The sequence below is a fragment of the Caretta caretta genome, chromosome 18 (assembly GCF_965140235.1).
Source record: "Caretta caretta isolate rCarCar2 chromosome 18, rCarCar1.hap1, whole genome shotgun sequence".
NCBI classification, from domain to species: Eukaryota; Metazoa; Chordata; order Testudines; family Cheloniidae; genus Caretta; species Caretta caretta.
The window spans coordinates 13,187,544-13,206,351 of record NC_134223.1 but is presented as its reverse complement, the minus strand read 5'-3'; the positions used below and the strand labels follow the sequence as shown (position 1 = coordinate 13,206,351).

At 38.6% G+C, this 18,808-nt stretch overlaps 1 protein-coding gene across 6 annotated transcripts in view; it reads right to left on the bottom strand.

The window, feature by feature from the left end:
* LOC125624204 (beta-catenin-interacting protein 1) overlaps window positions 1-18,808 on the bottom strand; it is a 162,157-nt gene that overhangs the window by 13,243 nt on the left and 130,106 nt on the right. For 2 of the 6 annotated variants that reach the window (XM_048824590.2, XM_048824594.2), the window contains 9 exons: window positions 16,308-16,337; window positions 14,942-15,137; window positions 12,254-12,462; window positions 10,917-11,066; window positions 10,627-10,812; window positions 7,881-8,129; window positions 4,219-4,340; window positions 2,476-2,638; window positions 351-401 (listed from right to left, as the gene is read on the bottom strand). In XM_048824590.2, the coding sequence (XP_048680547.1) occupies window positions 351-401; window positions 2,476-2,638; window positions 4,219-4,340; window positions 7,881-8,129; window positions 10,627-10,812; window positions 10,917-11,066; window positions 12,254-12,462; window positions 14,942-15,137; window positions 16,308-16,337 (1,356 nt within the window). The remainder of the gene's footprint in view (window positions 1-350; window positions 402-2,475; window positions 2,639-4,218; window positions 4,341-7,880; window positions 8,130-10,626; window positions 10,813-10,916; window positions 11,067-12,253; window positions 12,463-14,941; window positions 15,138-16,307; window positions 16,338-18,808) is intronic. The other 4 variants (XM_048824591.2, XM_048824595.2, XM_048824592.2 and 1 more) reach the window with 3 other exon arrangements.

Genomic DNA, 18,808 nt, shown 5'->3' with positions numbered 1-18,808 from the left:
ACATATTGTCCTTTGGGTTACATATAAGATCTATGCAATGATATTTGAATAAAACTGGATAAAAAAAAGTGTAGCTAATACTTTGTATTAATGGCTCATATTACACCACTTCACTGCAATCACAATGGTTTCAAGTTTGTCCATGGATGTGCACTTATATGCAGTAAAAATAAAATCAGGAAGTGAAGCATTGGAAATAACAGTACAATGAAGAAACAGCCCAGAAGCAGATTATGTTGGGGTATCAATGGCCAAAATGCAATGCCTGCATTTCATGCTATGGGTGAGATGAAGCAATGTCTTGGCTTAAAAATGAAATAAAAAAAAGTAGTGGAAAATACTCCAGCAACCTGCAGATGTTTCAGGCACAGTTTCATTGTCATTTTCATTTCCTGTATATTCTGTAGAAAAGCAAGACAAAGAATAGGGACAATGGGGAAGGGACCAAGTAGTGAGGGACTTGTAAGTTATTTCTCACACACACATACACCCTTTCACCAAGCATATTCTGCTTATATCCCAACCAGCTCCTCACAACTGGTATGAATTTAATCAGTTTTAGCCTTAGACACAGAGTTGGATTTTCTTATATAAACCATTGCCAAACCCAGCAGCTAGTATACTTCATATTCCCATCTTCACAGGTATGATGGGGAGATTAAAGTCTATGTTAACAGATCTCCTAAGGAAAAAAAGTATTATGGACTGATCAAAAGGAGCCATTACTGACTAATAATTCAGACCAATTTAATAATACTGCATATATTAATTGCCCAATTTTTGAAATTGCAGTTTTTTAAAAGAGTAGTAGACTAAAAATGTTAAAGAGGATTTAGAAAGCATAACTTTAAGGAGGGAAAAGTTTTAAAATCTTCTTTAAATAAATTGGGCTGATCTAGATTATATATAAAGTTTGGTAAAGCAAACAATATTGCTCTCAGGTCAAGACCTTAAGCATTAGTTTCACTCTTGCATAAATTCTTCTCTGACTGAGTATTAATCCTCTTAAAATAAGGTTTTCAATAGAATTTCCTGATAGACCCACAAGTCCTCGATCCCAAAGTTTTAGCATCCCCATTTCAATCAAGTCCATTACTGGCAACAGCCATGATGGAAGCAGGAAGGAATGAAAGGATTATATAGTGGTGCTAATGCACATCACTACAGAGAACCTCTATGTGGAGACCAAAGGAACACAAATATTAACAGGTAAAAATGATTGGGCTTGTGTTAGGATATAAGAGCCTATATCGAAGCCTTGGAGGATTCCAGACATTTAGCTGGCAAATTATTTCTGGTTTCCCCTTGCACACTGCAGCGCTCTGGAAGCTAGTTACTGCTCCACTTGCTGCTGCACTATAGCAAAACAAAAAGGGATAATCTGAAATCCATCTATATAGCAATAAATGAAGTGAACTGGAACCTCACTAATTCACTCTAATGATTGGGAGACTGGATGCAAGTTAATGAATTTTGCAAATGAGCAAGTATTGAAAAGGTAATAGGCCCCTCACAATATGTAATGCTTATTCTGACCACTTGACTGTCATTTTATCTTTCCAAGGCCTCAAATCTCAGAGAAAAAGAGGCACCATAAGACTCTCCTTACTGCATGCTCTATGAATGTCCTATGTACTGTATGCAGATGCAACAGTTTGACATAAGCTTGCAGACCTATAGTAAAATATCTATGATCTAATACTTGTCTACTAAAAAAGTATTGTTCTATTAGGTCAAGATTTTCTAGCTAGATCAGCAGTTTTCCAACTCATAAGTAATTTCATCAGTAAGCAAAATGCTTTTTTAAAAAAAAAAAAAAAAAAAAATGCACTGAACTTAGCAGCCCACTGCAGTGCCTTGGTAATCTACTTCCAATGCTCCATGTTCAGAGGACACCTGCCCCATTTTCTCAGGCTTTTGATGAGCAAGCATCACCAGTAATATAGGCTGTGAATCAGCATTAAGCAGCCTGCAGAGAATCACAATTGAAGCTTAGTTGGCATATAAAACTGCTGCTATTTTTTTCTTTTAATAACCACAAGTGGTAAAATCCTCAAGGGAAAACATTACTGTTACTTAATTAAATCCTCAAATAGAAACATGGCCAAAAATGAGAGCTTGGTTTTTCTAAAGTCTGTTTTCTAACCTAATTTGAAACAAAGGTTCTGCCTAGTAATCTTAAGAATAAAATGTACCTTTGTTAGTATTACCAAAAATGAAACTGACTATACTCCCATAGTTATTACAGAAATCACTTCTTAAGTGAAACCCTGCCTGGCATTTCTAGATGTAATTTGGTATTTCATATCTACCTATGTGTGATGAGTACAACGGCACTCCAGAAAAGGTGACTAAATTAAAGAAGAAATATGGGATAGTGGGCCAGAGGAAAAAATCTGTAGGAGATGAAAGATTGCTTTTTACATTGCCCTGAAGAGAACTAACCATTCATGGAAATGAGAAATTAATCATTACCTTGCCAACATGCTCCAACTACCAGCTGAGTTTCTATCTTGGAAGGATGTAGTGGGTAATCCTCAGTCACTGGGAAAGGATCATATGAAACTCCATCTACATAGAGCGTCACTGTTGGAAATTCAACATTGAGGACATAATGATGCCATTCCTTGTCACACACCTGGGAAGAGAAAGACCGGTAATGTTTAAAAACAGAGTTCCACCACCTTTTATTTCTTAAGTAAAATTTTTGTCCAAGAAACAATTTTTTTTTTTAAGTATATAAATAAAGTTGTGGACAGCAAAGCTGTTTCCAAAGAAGCTTGTCTGTGTTAAATCCATTAATAGTTTCTTCTATTGCCAACAAAGGAAAGTTGCAAAGTCACCATATGGGCAAATATTTCTGTGCAATGAATTTAATTTTTACAAAACCTATAACACAGCACAGCCGAAATCAGAAAAGAAAAGTACTCACTGGAGTACATTTAGTACACTGCCATATTAAAACACTATTTGAAAAATTTTTATCCTGTTCTGCTGAAGTATTCTGTGTAATATATAAATATGGCAATTTCTAAAAAAAAAAAAAAAAGAGTCCCAAGCCAAAATCAGAGATCTTTAATAATGGAAGCTGGTTGCAATTATGGGAATGTTGTCAACTCACTATACCTATGCACAAGGCCATTTTATAATCACAGCAGCATATGCCAGTATGTGAAGAATGCTAGAAAGTTACTAATTGTGTGGTTACATTCCAGCATCAAGAAAAGGAGTACTGGTGGCACCTTAGAGACTAACCAATTTATTTGAGCATGAGCTTTCGTGAGCTACAGCTCACTTCATCGGTTGCATCCGATGAAGTGAGCGGTAGCTCACGAAAGCTCATGCTCAAATAAATTGGTTAGTCTCTAAGGTGCCACAAGTACTCCTTTTCTTTTTGCGAATACAGACTAACACGGCTGTTACTCTGATTCCAGCATCAGAAATTCAGATGTGTCTTACTGCTTATATAACTGGCAGCAAACAAACAGATCCTCAACATTAGCTGGAAGCAGTTAAAGGAACCTCTATATGAGAGCTATTAACCACACAAATTTACTTATTTTGCTCACATTTATTGGTCCAATAAAAAAAAAATTAAACTCTCTAATGTTAGTCTTCCTGATCATGACTGCTACCAATATTACAAAAATTGCTTTACCAATAAGTCAGTTTGCTTATCTAACGCCAGCAATGCACATGGTGTCAGGAAAATTTTTCTTCCAGTGTGCAAAATTAAAAAACAGTTTATCTTATTACATTCTTTGGCTACAAAAAAGTCATATGCTCACAAGTACTTAATTGTTATAAACACATGGGAATACTTGTAAGTACAATGGTCATTCATTTTTTATTGTGTTCAATGGAGACAAGTTCCACCAAATCTGGTTCCTATCTTTTAAACACTTAATTTACTCACCTAAAGTTAGTTTCTACCACCCTTACTCATACGGAGTTGAACTGTATTCCATAACTAATCCCCATTGACTTCCCGAGGGACACTACAGAAGCAAGATGTAACTCTACATGAATAAGGATAGCAGAATATGGCCTTGAAACTTTAGAACTATAAAACACAGTTCAGTTTATTTTAGTAAACTGTGGAATAAGGAGTTTGGATTGCCACAAAGACTTAATTTACAAGTAAAACTATCATGCTGTTTTAGGCTCCTATGGATACTTAAATTGTAATTTCTTAACAAGTACCCTTTTCATACTCACCTGGTTCAGTTTCCAGTGGAATTCTGCAGGTTTGTAAGTTTTTCCCTCTGAAGGATCTTGGCGGAAGAGGAAAACAAGTCGGCAATTGTGTACATAAAGAGAGTAGTGGTGCCGGTTCATATCTGCACAAAAGGTTACATTAATGTTACTCTTTCCCATTGCCCTGTGCCCTAAAAACTCTAGAACTGGAAACGATAGTTGAGAATTCACGTAACCCTAAACTACATGACTGATATGTGAATGTGCTATTAATACCGTCCTACAGAATAGTATTAAGCTTCACAAATGAGAGCACGAGACAGATTTAAAAGAAATCAAGCATGCTATAGCTTCAAGGGAAAAGAAGTGCCCAGGAAGCAGTTTTAGGTCATCCATTCCTAAACAATCCAACAGTAATACTGATAACATCATAGCTAATAAGACACATGTTCTTCCTTCCCCTTCCTAACCAAGGACTAGGACTAAAGCATCACAGGGGTAAGCCTACCAATAAGAGAAAATTGAACAAAATTCAAATTGTGGGTAGTGAAAAATCTTCTGTTACCAATTAAACAGCATATCTTGCTGATAATTAACACCATTTAACATGTATATAGCACTATAGGTAGGAAAGATGCTTCATGAGGATATTAAACACATATGGTCCATGCCCTAAAGAATTAACAATCTAAACCAGGGTTTCTCAAACTTCACTGCACCGTGACCCCCTTCTGACATAAAAATTACTACATGACCCCAGGAAGGGGGACTGAAACCCAACCCTCACCGCCCTTGGTGGGGTGGCCAGAGCTGAAGCCCAACCCCTGCTGCACAGGGGGTGGGTGGACAAAGCCAGGAGGGGGGGCCAAAGCTTGAGTGCTTCAGCCCAGGTCGGGGGAGACTGTAACCTGACCCCCGCTACCCAGGCTGAAGCCTGACTACTGCTGCCCAGGGCTCAAGCCCTCAGGCTTCAGCTTCAGCCCTAGGCAGTGGGACTCCTGCTTCAGCCCCCAGGCCCCAGCAAGTCTAACATCAGCTCTGGCAACCCCATTAAAATGGGGTTGCAACCCACTTTGGGGTCCTGACCCACAGTTTGACAACTGTGGATCTAAACTAAATATAAAAGGAAGATGTTAGGAGATACAAGGAAGTGAGAGTGAGGATGAAGTAATTTTAATTCAGGTTACCCATATCTTGCATAAATCAGCCAAGGAGGGAGAGAAAGGAAAAGCCCCAAACCTTGTAGTTTCCCATCCCAACAACACAAATGTATTATGAATAGAAACATATTATGATTAAACATAAGAGACCTAGTTTTTTTAAAAAAGGAACTGTATAATATCCTGCTGAAAAGAAGATGAAAGGGATTCATAATTTCAGAAATTATCAACCTCAAATAATACTGGAATATGCATAACTGCGCAGAAAAAGCAGCCTGTTTTGGAGATATGCTGCATACCACCTCGGTACACCTCCCTCCCCTGTTAAAATAGGGCACAACTCTGAACTAAGTTTATTTTTTCTCATTCAAATTACTTCAAGGATTCCAATAATTCCAAGGATTCTTTGTTGATCCTATCTGATACTCTCAAGCAAACACACACAAAAAAGTTTCAAAGAATGATCTTTGCTACTAGGTAGACAGTATCAGCAGTAGGTTGAAAAATATTTCTTAGATCAGATGTAAAGAGATGTCTCTCTCTCTTTTGATCAAATTCAATTCTGTTAATGATAGGGGGCCTGTTTTGTTTTGCTTTGCTTGTATTTTTGGCTTGGCTTCCTTTTAGAGACCAGACAGCTTGTTACCCAGAAAGCCTTCTTCTAAAAATCACTGAACAAATCCCCTGCTCTAGCTAACAAAGGCAAGAATCTTGTACTCTATCAGTAAGCAATTACAAAAGAAGAGTTATCAGATATTCTTTTGTACCAATACAGTGACATTGCACACCATATACTTTGTAAAAATATGTTTATGAGTATAAATATGATGTAACTGGAATATGCTTCAGGCAAAAGGTCTCTTGTAAAGTATCATATAACCTACTGAATATATTCCTCTTATTTGTGTGCATGTATCATTCTTGTATCTGAAACTAGGAATATGAAATATAACTCTGAGGTCCTACTGTAATTATGCAAAGTGTGGGCCATTAATGGTGGTTTAGAATCTTGATGGCTCTCACTGACTAGGACAATTGGTTGTAAATGGTTTCTTTACTTGCAAGCCTTCCTGTATATGTGCGGACCAGCCCTGGAAGAATGGAGGGGGTCTCACAGGACAAGTGAATGTGTCACCGGACACTGGAATCCATCTTAAACCTGGCGCTTTTCCATTTAGAAGGAGGGGTGGGAACCCAGAGAGACAAAAGATTCCCGCCTTGTGCCAAACATATGAAAGGGGGTGGAACAGAACAAAAGGGGTCCCAGTCATGAGAAAGTCCCTGCTTTTCACCCAAAACGCCTGTAGAAACTAACAAGGACTGTACCAGGGGAAAGGATTGGGCCCAGACTAGGAAGGAGTCTAGTCTGCGAAAGAAACCTATTGGAACACCTGAGAGTGAGATTTATTTGTAATCAGTTTCTTAATGTATTAAGCTTAGACTTGTGTGTTTTGTTTGATTTTGCTTGGTAACTTACTTTGTTCTGTCCGTTATTACCTGAAACCACTTAAATCCTACTTTTTATACTTAATAAAATCACTTTTGTTTATTGATATACCCAGAGTAAGTGATTAATACCCAGGGGAGGCAAACAGCTGTGAATCTCTATCAGTGTTATAGAGGAGGAACAATTTAGGAGTTTAACCTGTATAAGATTTATACAGAGTAAAACGGATTTATTTGGAGTTTGGATCCCATTGGGATCTGGGTGCTGGAGATAGGTGACCTGCTGAGCAGTTTTTGGTTAAAGTCTGCAGCTTTGGGGGCGTGGACCAGACCTTGGTCTGTGTTGCAGCAAGCTAGCATGTCTGGCTCAACAAGGCAGGGTTCTGGAATCCCAAGCTGGCAGGGAAAATGGGCTCAGAGGTAAATTCAACATGACAGGCAACAGTCCCAAGGGGGTCTCTGTGACCAAACCCATCACAAATACTGTCTTCAAAACGGTGTTTGAAGCATTCACAGAAACTATTCAAAGGATAAGAGCAGCTTCACCACGGAGGGGGTGGAAGGAGAGGGAGAGAGCTATTTTCCCCTAGAAGCAAATATTTCACATTCAATCCTCTTTAAAAAAAAAGAGAACAGAACAGAACAGTGAGGATCCATATTGCTAAACCTACTGCATATAGCCTCATGATAGTCATGAAGTATCAAGAATGAGGTTCTTTCAAATAACACAATCTAAACAGATTGTACTGCCAGATCAATTGGTATATCACAATGGCTAAAATCTCTATAATATAAAGAAACTGGTATCAAGTTCCCTTTATCTACACTAAAACTAAATACTCTAAGGGCTTGTCTACACAGGAAAATTGATCAGTAGAACTACAGCTGTATAATTATACTGTTCTAGCTATGCCAATATAACTTCCTACCTGGATATTACTCCAGAATAAAAGTGAGTTTTTCAGCGTGGCTTGTTGCTTCCAAAGTGAATCTAATCTAGAAGAGCCTTGAGTGACCTGCAACAAATATATCACCAAAACCAAAGAGAGACTGTTTACAATTGAAGTATTTACAAACCTGTTTTGTCTGAATTGCAGAGTACTGTCTCCTTCTCCTTGGTACTAGGCCCATGCCTCATCCACACCGAAATCATAAAGGGCTCTTTTAGATTGACTGTGACAATGCCATCTGGAATCTTCACAGCTTGAGTGCCATTAAATTCAAAGACTTGGTCACTGTCATGGCCATTATCAGTAGGAAGTCCTATTGTCCAGTTAGCAGTGCTACTTGGAGGGGGAAGCAGCTCAGCTGTGCCAGAGGAAACACCTACAATAAAAGTATATTACTAAAAACACACAGAAGGAATCTAAGAATTGGTGTCAAACCAAATTGTTTGTTTGTTTTGATTGCTAACTAACCTTTCAGCATTAGCTGTAAGAATCCTGTATTAGTGTCATGCACCAAGCAATTTTAAATTAAATTGCAATGTAGTTAAACATGGTCAGGCCTAACAGCTTTGAATTACTTGTTCCAGCCATTTAACCTCTTGGTAGACATCCAATGTAGCAAACAATGTTTGCTCTCTAGGCTTTGCCTACCTAGAGCTTCCTTGTCACTGTTTATGCTAGGAGTCATAATATCATACATTAAGGCATTTTACTTCCTGAATTCCAGAGCCATGAGGATGACACCACTTTTCTCCTGTTATAACTCTTTACCAGTCTTGAGATCTTTACTTCTTCTGGTTAAAGAGGGCTGGATGAGATTCCCTTTGGAGCCCAAATCAGTCACAAGAATGGCCGTTTAATCATGCAAAATATCCACTCCCTAAAAGAAGCTCAGCATTCTGTTTACTCAGAACTCCAAATCCAGGGTAACTGATGTCACAGTGAAGCACACCAGACTTCTGCATTGATTAATAGTGCCAGCAGCTCAGGAACTGCCACAATATTAAGTAAAGCTCACAAATATGGATGTTATTGGTTAAAGTTTCAGCAGATAATAAGACTGCTGCACACACGTATCCACCTAAAACCTACATACAAGTGAAGTTCAGCCCCTGAGTAAGCAGAATTGCTCATGTAAAACTTACACCATTATAAAGACAATAGTGTAAAGAGGAGAGATGATAAGGGACAGAGAATAAGTTTAAGCCTCATCTATACTACACAGTTTTGTCAGCAAAAGGCAGCTTTTGCTGACAAAACAGTAGAGATGTACATACTATAATGCTACTTTTGTTGGCAAAAGTCTTGTTTTGCCGACAAAATAAAGCCACCTTGACAAGGGACATAGAGCTTTTTGCAGCAAAGTTAAAGAGACAAAGCATTGGTGTAGACACTGCCATTCATTGTGTCGCCATAATTGGCCTCCCCCACTATCCCACAATGCCCACCATGACCACTCTGCTCACTGTTTCGAACTCTGCCGCACTGCATACAGCTACGCAGGCATGCGCCTCTCCGTTTTTAAATCTCTGGGAAGTTCTGACAGCTAAGCATATGGCAGCAAATAGCAAATCATTAACCCAAAATCCTGCTTTCCCCAGGCAACAGGAACACAGGGGCAGACAGGCTACTGCTGGAAGGGGGAGGGGGCAAGGACAACTGCTGTGCAGAGCCAGGGAGGGAAGCAGTGATTAATATGGGGGGGAAGTGTCCCCCTCTCCCTGCCGCAGGACTGGTTGCTCCAGCCTCTGTCTGAACTTAAAGAGACAGCACGCCGACACACTCACTCTCCCCCCAACACACACACAGTATCTCGCACATACACACTCCCCCAGTACATGCTAGTTTGTCTCTCCCCCACAAATACTCTCCCCCAACACTTCAGTTGAAAAGTGGCTGGCAATCTAGTTGGATGCACATGGAAGATGGGATTGAGAAATCTGCATCATGTGATGCTATACCTGCCCCATGAGGCATTGCAAATCCTTCCCAAAGCACCCTGCCGCCAGTTGCACACAGAGGGATAGCTACCCACAGTGCACTGCTCTCTGTGTCAATGCAAGAGCTGCTAATATGGATGCGCTCTGCCGACACAGTGAGCACAGTGAAGACATGCAACAGAGGCATAACTTTTGTCGACGAAACTGTAGCGTAGACATAGCCTCAGTTAACATTTTGGGAGGAGAATTTCCTTCTCACACCCAATGAGACGGTTTGGCAACACAGGCCATTATAAGCATATGGCCAGACTTCCAGAGGTGCTGAACCACCCACAGTCTTGGGTGACTTCAACTGAAGGTGCTGAACATCATTGACAGACTGGCCCATAATTTCTATCCTTTCATTTTGCATCGGAGGGGCTCACGAATTTTAATCCTCCTAATCAGAGCATAGGTGAATGCAAAAGGGCCCTCTAGCCCCTATGCAACAGAGCATAGATTTAGCTGGTTTAAGTGAAGTCCTTCATTCCAGGACTTATTTTCTCCACTTTATAATCCATCTCTTCATCACGGCCTCTGAAAAGACACCCCCACATTTGTCCTGCATCTTGAAAAATAGGCAGTTTTCAATAATGATGAACATCCACACACACCCCCAGTCATTCAATTCTGGAGCATTTTTCACCAGTAAGAGAAATTACTGCCCAAAATAGGAGAATAGGGAGGTTAAAAGGGGACTACAATATGATTCTTCTTCCTCTGATGAGATAGTCATTTGAAAACATCAAGTTCAGTCAGACTCACCAAGTATATAAAGGTCTGCTAGATAAGATTTTGGGGCAACTTTTGTACTGACTCGTTATTGAGTCTGCCCATTCGTTTGATATTCCTTATTCTGACTTTTACTCAGTTTCAAACCAATCAATGCATTCTTACCACAGAGTCTGTGAAGGGATTTCTCAGAGTAAGTATCTCTGTCACAACCTTTCCCAATATGATTAGTCTCTAGTTCAACTGTTGCTTGTATAGAAGTTATGGGTTCATCACAGGTCTCCAAATGTATATTAGGGAATAGAGCCAGAGAACCAGTCCCAGGCTCATATTCCATTCTTTTGCTCCAGCCTGTATATCCACACAAAGAAATAAGATTAGAGATCTCTGGTGTTTACCAGTGTTTAACTGCAGTAAAGTAATAGCAGCTGGTGAAAGGAGGGGATTGAACTAACCTTGCCAGCCAGGCTTGCATGTAGGCTTAATGCTAATCTTCACCAATACATCCTCAGCAGCTCTTTTCTTCCCACAGTCATATGCAGTCACTGTAAGCTTATATTGGTGCTCCTTGCCATAGTTTAACTTTTCTGTATTTTTTATATAACCTGGCAAAAGTGGAGAGCCAATTAACAGCAAATATATGTTCATCTTTTAGACTCAGCTTCATTAAGTATACTTTTTTCCCCTCCAGGTGCTAAGACTTGGATAGTAACATGTAATTAAGTAATTTAATTAACCCTTCCCTCAATTTATGTGGGTGTAATACCCTAAACAGCAAACTCAATTCTTTAAGATTAAATCCAGAAGATTAACACAAATAAATACAGCAGCAGATGCAGTCTTAGCACTGTCTTTTTGCAGCTCATTATGTTAGTGTAAATCTTTCAATAAAACCAAAGATTTAACTGTCTGCAGATGAGGAGTGAGAACTCTAACTGTATGTGGCCTTCACAGTTCAGGGAGCAAGTTAAATTTGTACTTTTCATTGACCACAGCATCCTCCACTCCATAGTGTAACCTCTCAAGCCCTCTCTGTGTCTTAAATAAGGTTTTACATGGTGTTTTCAAGCTTTATAGAAAGTTTATTTGTAAAACCAATCCTAAATACGGAAGAACAGTTATAGAAAGAAAAACATCTTAACAGCTGGTTTAGAACATGGTATATCTACATTGCTGTTTTTAAAAGACAAAACAGCAGCAGACCATAGGCTCTGTACTTCATGGTTAACATCCCATAAGACCTGAACTTGGCACCAGCTTCTTCAATAAAGCCCAAAATTAAACATGCTACAGAAGTTTGAAAAAGACTGTCCTTCCTGACCAAAACAGCAAATGCCTTAGAAACTGCTCTCTTTGGTCCCTGGGTTCTAAAATATTGGCGGGGGGGGGAGGGGGGGGGAGAGAATATGGATGGCGCGCTGGACACGGACACAACACTTTCCAACAAAATAAAATTTCAGAAGCAGCAAACACTTGAAGTCACTGCTATTTGAGTGTGGCACTGAATGTAGACTTGTGGAAGCTAGATATGTTAGACAGGTGAAATAGCGAGGTTCATACTAACGGTGAAAGACAACCTACCTTATATTATATACAGTTCAAACAGGACTCTAAAATGCTCACAAAAATATGTCTGCTCAGTTACACTGTAGAACTAGATTATAAAATGGAGTGATTTAAGTTTGTAATAGAATACTCTGAAGCACTAATTTTATTTTGACATTGACCAAATTTGAAACATTATTCTAAAGTACCACGTTAGAACAATTTCTCCCCCCTCCTTGGTTCTTACCATCTTTGTCAACAGCAAAGGGAACATCTGGAGTTACAATTTCATAGGTGCATATCTGGCTGAACTGGGGAGAACAATCTGCATCCACAGCTTCTACTTTCAGGATGTTGTCATACCTCTTCCCCTCAATAACTGTTGCTTTGTAGGACTTCTCTTTAAACACTGGAGCATACTCGTTAACATCATTCACCTGAATATGTACTGTTGCTCTGGAGAAGAGACAGAATGGTCAGCTTTTAACACTGGGTGAAATAGGAATGTTAGAGAGCTGCCATTCAACTAACATAGGAATGTCAGTTGAAATCTGGGGGTATGCTGCGGATCTGGGTGCTTGTGGTTCATCTGGGTGGCCCAGGAGCAGGGGGAGTGGGGGTCTGGCTCAGCGCGAGTGTGTGGATGCATGGCTGGTGGGGGAGCAGCTCCGTGTACAGTGATTCCTCCCCCTGTAGCCGAAGGAGCAATCAGAAAGTAATTTTTCTGTAGGGAAGCAAAGAAATCTACAGGGGACATAAATCCTGCACATGCACAGTGGTGCAGAATTCCCCCAGGAGTAATAAGTCCTCAACACCCCTGTGCAATAAGTAAGTTATTGCCATTTTACAGAGGAAAAGTGAGGCAAAGAAAGGTTAAAAAACTAAAATTTGTGGCAAACTGGGAATAAAACCTCAATATTTGATTATCAATTGTGTGCTTCAAACACGCTACTATCCCTTTCTGCTATCATGCACCATCAGATAGCAAGCTTATACTACACCTAATATTATGTTTTAATTAACAATTTGTTATGGAAAACAAATATAAAATGACAATTAGAAGTCAGGCTTCAGACTACTGGCTCAATCAAGAACATTAGACTAGTTTTGTTTCAATAAGAATATATCAAGTTGTGTAAGTCAGCTAAAACAAAATTAGCTCTTTTTTTGTAGGGGGAAGTGAAAGGTCAGAGATTATGAAAATAGCAGAAAACCCATCTAAAATATTTTATCATGAGCCAAGTAATCCCAGAAAGTCTGGGACACAGTGCCTTTCCTCTTGCACTTGTCACAGTGTGTGCATAAATACAGAATGGAAAAATGTGTCAATGAAGAAAACAACAAAGAGCAAAGTGTGAATCATGGAACAAGTGTCAGGAATGTAAAAACATTAGAGAGAAACATTTTATTAATGCCTCCGTCCTCCAGAAGTAAATATTTCTAATGCTTACCTAAGAGTTTCTCTTTTAAAAAGGGGGCTTATTTTAGCCAATATGGCCAACAAATGCAGTGCAAAGAGACTCGCTAGATATTTAAATTTCCTTTAATGCAGGATACATTTTCATCAGCAGGAAGAGATTAACTTTATTGCCACACATCAGTTAAGGAGATTCAGGATAGTACATTCTCAATAATTTGTATGAGAGTAACATATTTCAACACCAAGAGAACGAGCAATACAGAGCTGATGACTAAGAGCCTAGCCACCCACAAAGTGAAAGTGCAGTTTTTGACACCGGGGGTGGGTTTAAGCAGTCGTTTATTGATGCTCTAGGAAGCAAGTATCACAGTGCTGTTGCTTTTTTACCCATGCACTGGGCTTGCTCTAAACTGTTGACTCCGCTTGTCTTCCCTTTTGTATCTAGCCAATGTTCCTTTTGGTGGGAACTGGCATTTACATTTTGTGTTTGGTATCAGAAGGGTAACAGTATTAGTCAGGATCTGTAAAAGTGGCAAAGAGTCCTGTGGCACCTTATAGACTATAACGTGCCACAGGACTCTGCCATTTTGTGTTTGGTCTATCTCCTGCAGCAATGGGGAAAAGTGGCTGAACATTGCAAATTCTACTACAAAATGAACAGCTGCTGTGCAGAGGGAGTCACATGAAGCCACACTTTACAGAGGATAGAATTCCACCCAGTCTCTGAAGTGGTTTGTAATCTTTTCCTTTTGAGTATTTCTTCAATAGTTGATTGTATTATCAAATATTTCATTTACCTAAATATCACTTTTCCTACAGCATCTTTCCTTACGAAAAGGCTTCCCATGTTTGTATCCCCTTTACCTTAGGTAAGATATATAGCTAGGAAAGTAATGACATCTCCTCCTGACCCAATCCTCATCTTGTTTATGCCCTTCTTCCCTGAGCACTACCAGTAGTCTGCCACATGCTGTACAGATGTTTCTTCCAAAGTGCTGTATTATTTTTAAAGCAGATGTTACTATGTGGTTATTTCCTTTCCATCTACATAAAGAGCAGATTGCTCTGGTATTGTTGTTTTAATCTAGAAAGAGAGGAATCTTAAACCAACAATCTGATTTTCTATTCAGGCTGCTTGGAAATTACAGAAGCATGTGTTCCTTTACCCCTCCACAATACTAACACCTATTGGAGAGATTTTCTTTGGACTACTCTTTCAGCTAAATTTCCCTTGGAGGTCCTTGCTCTCATGGGATTTTAACTGCTTTCCTCAGTATTTCCAATTTAGCCTAATTTAGCACATTAGTTTCCTGTGGAACATCCGGAGGTGTCAATATGTCAAAGGACAAATAAGTCACTACACCCTAGAATTTACGTGTAGCGACTTCAAAGCAATTCTCGTTTTGCTTTGAACCACTTGCATTAATATAATTTTTAATATACAGACTATAGGCCACATCAATCAGAAGACTACTTAAACTGAAATTCCCCTCAGCCACCCACAGATTTACTTACTTGTGGGATTTTTTTGCATTAGCGCCATCTGGTCCTTTTCCACAATCATAGGCCTGGATGGTGAATGTGTAGTCCTTCTGTAGTTCACAATCAAGTTTCTCTTTAGAGCGTATTATTCCCTCACCAGTGGATTTATCCACTACCACAGCATCAAAGGGGACATTTTGCCCATGAATTTTAAATCCACAAATCTCACCTAGAGATTCAAAGCAGCACAGGTTAGAATTTCAGTCAAAAACCTCTCCATGCATTTTCAAATGTAAATGACTCAGTATTTTGCAGCCAGGGATTTGTGAGGGTCTGTGGACAAAGCAAGAGCACTGTGCTTTAAAATGGGTGAGTTCCGAGAAATTTAGTAAAAAAAGCATATGTCTGCCTTCCAAGCAACTTGTTTACTTTGCATCCATTCATGCAGGAATACAAAAGAGAAACGTAGACAGGCATTTCACAGGAGTACTTGAGATAGCTCTAGGGTAAGAGTAGATCTTATGAGAGCATACAGCCAAGGCCACTGGTAATATCTTCTATGCCAAGCTACTGGGAATAGCTGAGCAGCTTGTTTACTTTGACCAAAGCAGAAGGTTAAAATGCACATTTACAAGTTGAGAGGTGAAGAAGCTTCAGGTAGAGGTTCAGCACCACAATTACAGAAATTCTGTCAACAGGTCAAAAGGACAAAGTCTTCCTGTGCAATGTACCTGGCTAAAATTAGGGAATCAAAATAAACTACTGAATGAGAAAGGTAGAAATACCAACTTTTCAGGCATCCATTTCAACGCTGTCTACTAATATACCAATTATGTTAAATCTTGACAGTTATTTCATGTAGAGGGATTTACTAGATATTCCTTTCTAGTCAGACTTTTCTTTCTAACAGACCTAAAAAAGAAACCTAGAAAGTAAATCACTTTCATTATGTCTAAAACTATTTATAAACTGGATTATAAATCAGATCTACTATTACTACTTAATCATATAGTGAGGAAAGTGTATTGCAGGTTGTGGCTATGTTTTGGCAATTATATTACTTCTTCAAAAAATGTGTGGGAGAAACCTAAGATGCCCCAAAAATGTAAGCTACAAGTGAAAGTACTATTTTTTAACCAAAGCTTAACTGCAGTGTTCATATATCCTAAATATAATCCCAAACAGTTCAAATGGATGTCTGATTTAAAGATATTTCTAACCAAGGGTTTGGCTACATAACAGTTTCTATCAATATATTTTAAAATAGAAAAAAACTGGGAGAATAAAATGGGGGTAAAAGAGCATGACAGGATCTTCTGTTTAGGTGCTGATTCCCCATTTCATAACCAAAGTTAGTGGGTTAATATTCATAAAAGGGATAGAAAGAACCCTTTATCACCTTCTTTGGTGACTGTCACCTCAAAACTCTCTAAAGGGAGAAAAGATAAACCCAAGTCAGTAATACAGGAAAGACTGAAGAGGGAGCAAATAAGGAAAAAGTCAAAGATGCACACATTACACAGAAAAGCTTTGGACAAAATTGTATGAACAAATTCCAGTGGTCTTAACTGTTACAAATCTAGAGCCTCATTCACTAATGTGATTTAACCTCAGCCGTCAGTTTATCATACACTGAAATTCTCAGGTTAAATTAATACTTGCTTTCAGATTGTAAAAAGATTTCATATTCCCTTATTGGGTACTGGTGATAAAACTGGATATTCATGTGTTAAACAGGTAGATACTAAGTGAACTTCTGTGTTTTTGCAGAACTCCATCAAGTTGAATTCTCACTGAACTTAGTGTACACTAGTCTCTCTATTTAAGGGATACATCCTGAATAGGGGTTTGGCTTTTTAAAATTTTTTGGCTTTTTAAAATTTTACTTAAGGTTATTATCCCCACTTCAGGTTTCTAAAGTTTTTTTTAAATCTAATTTACATTTCACCATTAATGAAGTTTATTTACAGTTAACATTTCTCACAGCTTGAACAATGCAAACATTCATCAGTTTCACCACCAAGTTTTCATACTAAATGATGCAATGTATGGGGTTGCAGACAGCAAAGATTTCTTCATTGCCACTGGATTTTTGTGTGTCCTGAAAACATTTCTATCGGTATAGGTTCTATAATAACTTGTGTTCGCAAACTAAGTTCAATGTCAAATTTAACTTCACAGTATTTCTTTAATTCAGGATTTAAAATGAACATTTATGTTAACTTAAGCAGTGTACTCAACGTAAAAAAAGCTTTAACTTGGGAAGACCTTTCCCCCCCCCCATTTTTTTATACCCTCAAGTATATTTTCCAGACTTAATGAACAAGGAATAATTTCCACTCCTCTTACCCAGCCACACTCAGCCGCTTAACTTCTTGAATCTGGACACATGATTACTAGATACAGCTGACAGTATGCTTTATCCAAATAGAAATTATAGTATTAAACTATGAATTTGCACTTGTTACACACTGTTGAACATTACACTTTTGACTACTATGATCTTTGATCTGAAATGCAGTTACAGAAAAAGCCGACTCTTAATATGCAAGTCAAGTGGAACCAGTGTTAATTCTCATTTATTTTAGTAATACATAAGTGTGCAATAGTAAACTTCTAAATATTGGCTCTAAAAAGAGATTATCTATGCAGCAAACAGACCAATGCTATGTTTATAAGTACAAGACAAAATATTGGTTCAATACTAAAGCACACGTATCCTACAGGATAAAGGAAAAATTACTGCAGAATGCCTCACTTTTAAATAGTGGATCCTTATTATAAAGGAGCTAGTTTCTGAAATCACCTCTTACGAAGTTATCCCTGAAGACCACAGGTTTATAATCAGCTCCTTATTTTAATGCACCAGGTTTATGATCCCCTAGGGCTTCCGTACAAACTATTCCAAGGTATTTTACATAAGTATAATCCTGAATTTTAAGGTATTTTTAATGACATGATTATTCAAAAAAAACCTGGACGCTTCTTAAATTCCTGGCTAAAGCTACAGAAAAATGACTATAACACAACTGCATGCTTTTAAGTACTGAGCACACCCCACCTAGGGAGTCAAGCATTCTGTGCAAGGCATTAAGGTTACAGAAGACTACATAACTGCAGGGCCATGATATGGCAGAATAACCCCAACACGCATTATTGGGCTTAATGTATTGAAGTGTGTTAATGTGACAGTTGTCTTTATTAGGAGGAAAAAAAGAGCTGTTCAATTCTTGATGAACTGAACTCTAACTCTAGCACCAATGCCAACCTCTGCCACTAGGCAATTCAAGTACTACATTCCTTGGCATCCCTCCACTACAGTAATCCACAACTAATCTTCCTGATAAATACTCATGTGTCTCCAGATACTCCCAAGGGTATTAAAGTCTCTGCTCAAGATATACTGCAGTTCAATTTATCAGAACAAGAATCTACCCAATATGTTAACTTTTACCATTTCATTGTAACGAGATCTTATTTTAATAAAAAGCCCATTTTAAAAAACATTATGGAACAAAAACTCTGACATTACAAAGAAAGGGACTTATGCATCAAAAAGCTGAAGCCCATAACGAACTGTTAGTTACGATAAATTGCTGTTAACAGACCATATGCAGCTTCAAGTTTGAGCAGAGCTTGTCAGATAATACCAGCTATTTCCCCCCAAATGGTCTCTAACATAAGCAGCAAAACAGAACATTTCAGTTTCCTAAAGTACAAAATATTTCAAGGGTGCAGGCTCCCTCTTCTCCCTCCAAGTTAAAGGTATTATTACAGAGCATATATCAAGATGGACAAGACAATGTGCAGATGGCGCACGGATAACATACACCTTAAATCAGTACAACTAATAACGGAGATTTTGCAGCAAAACTCAGGAGCCTGGTACATCAAGAGCTT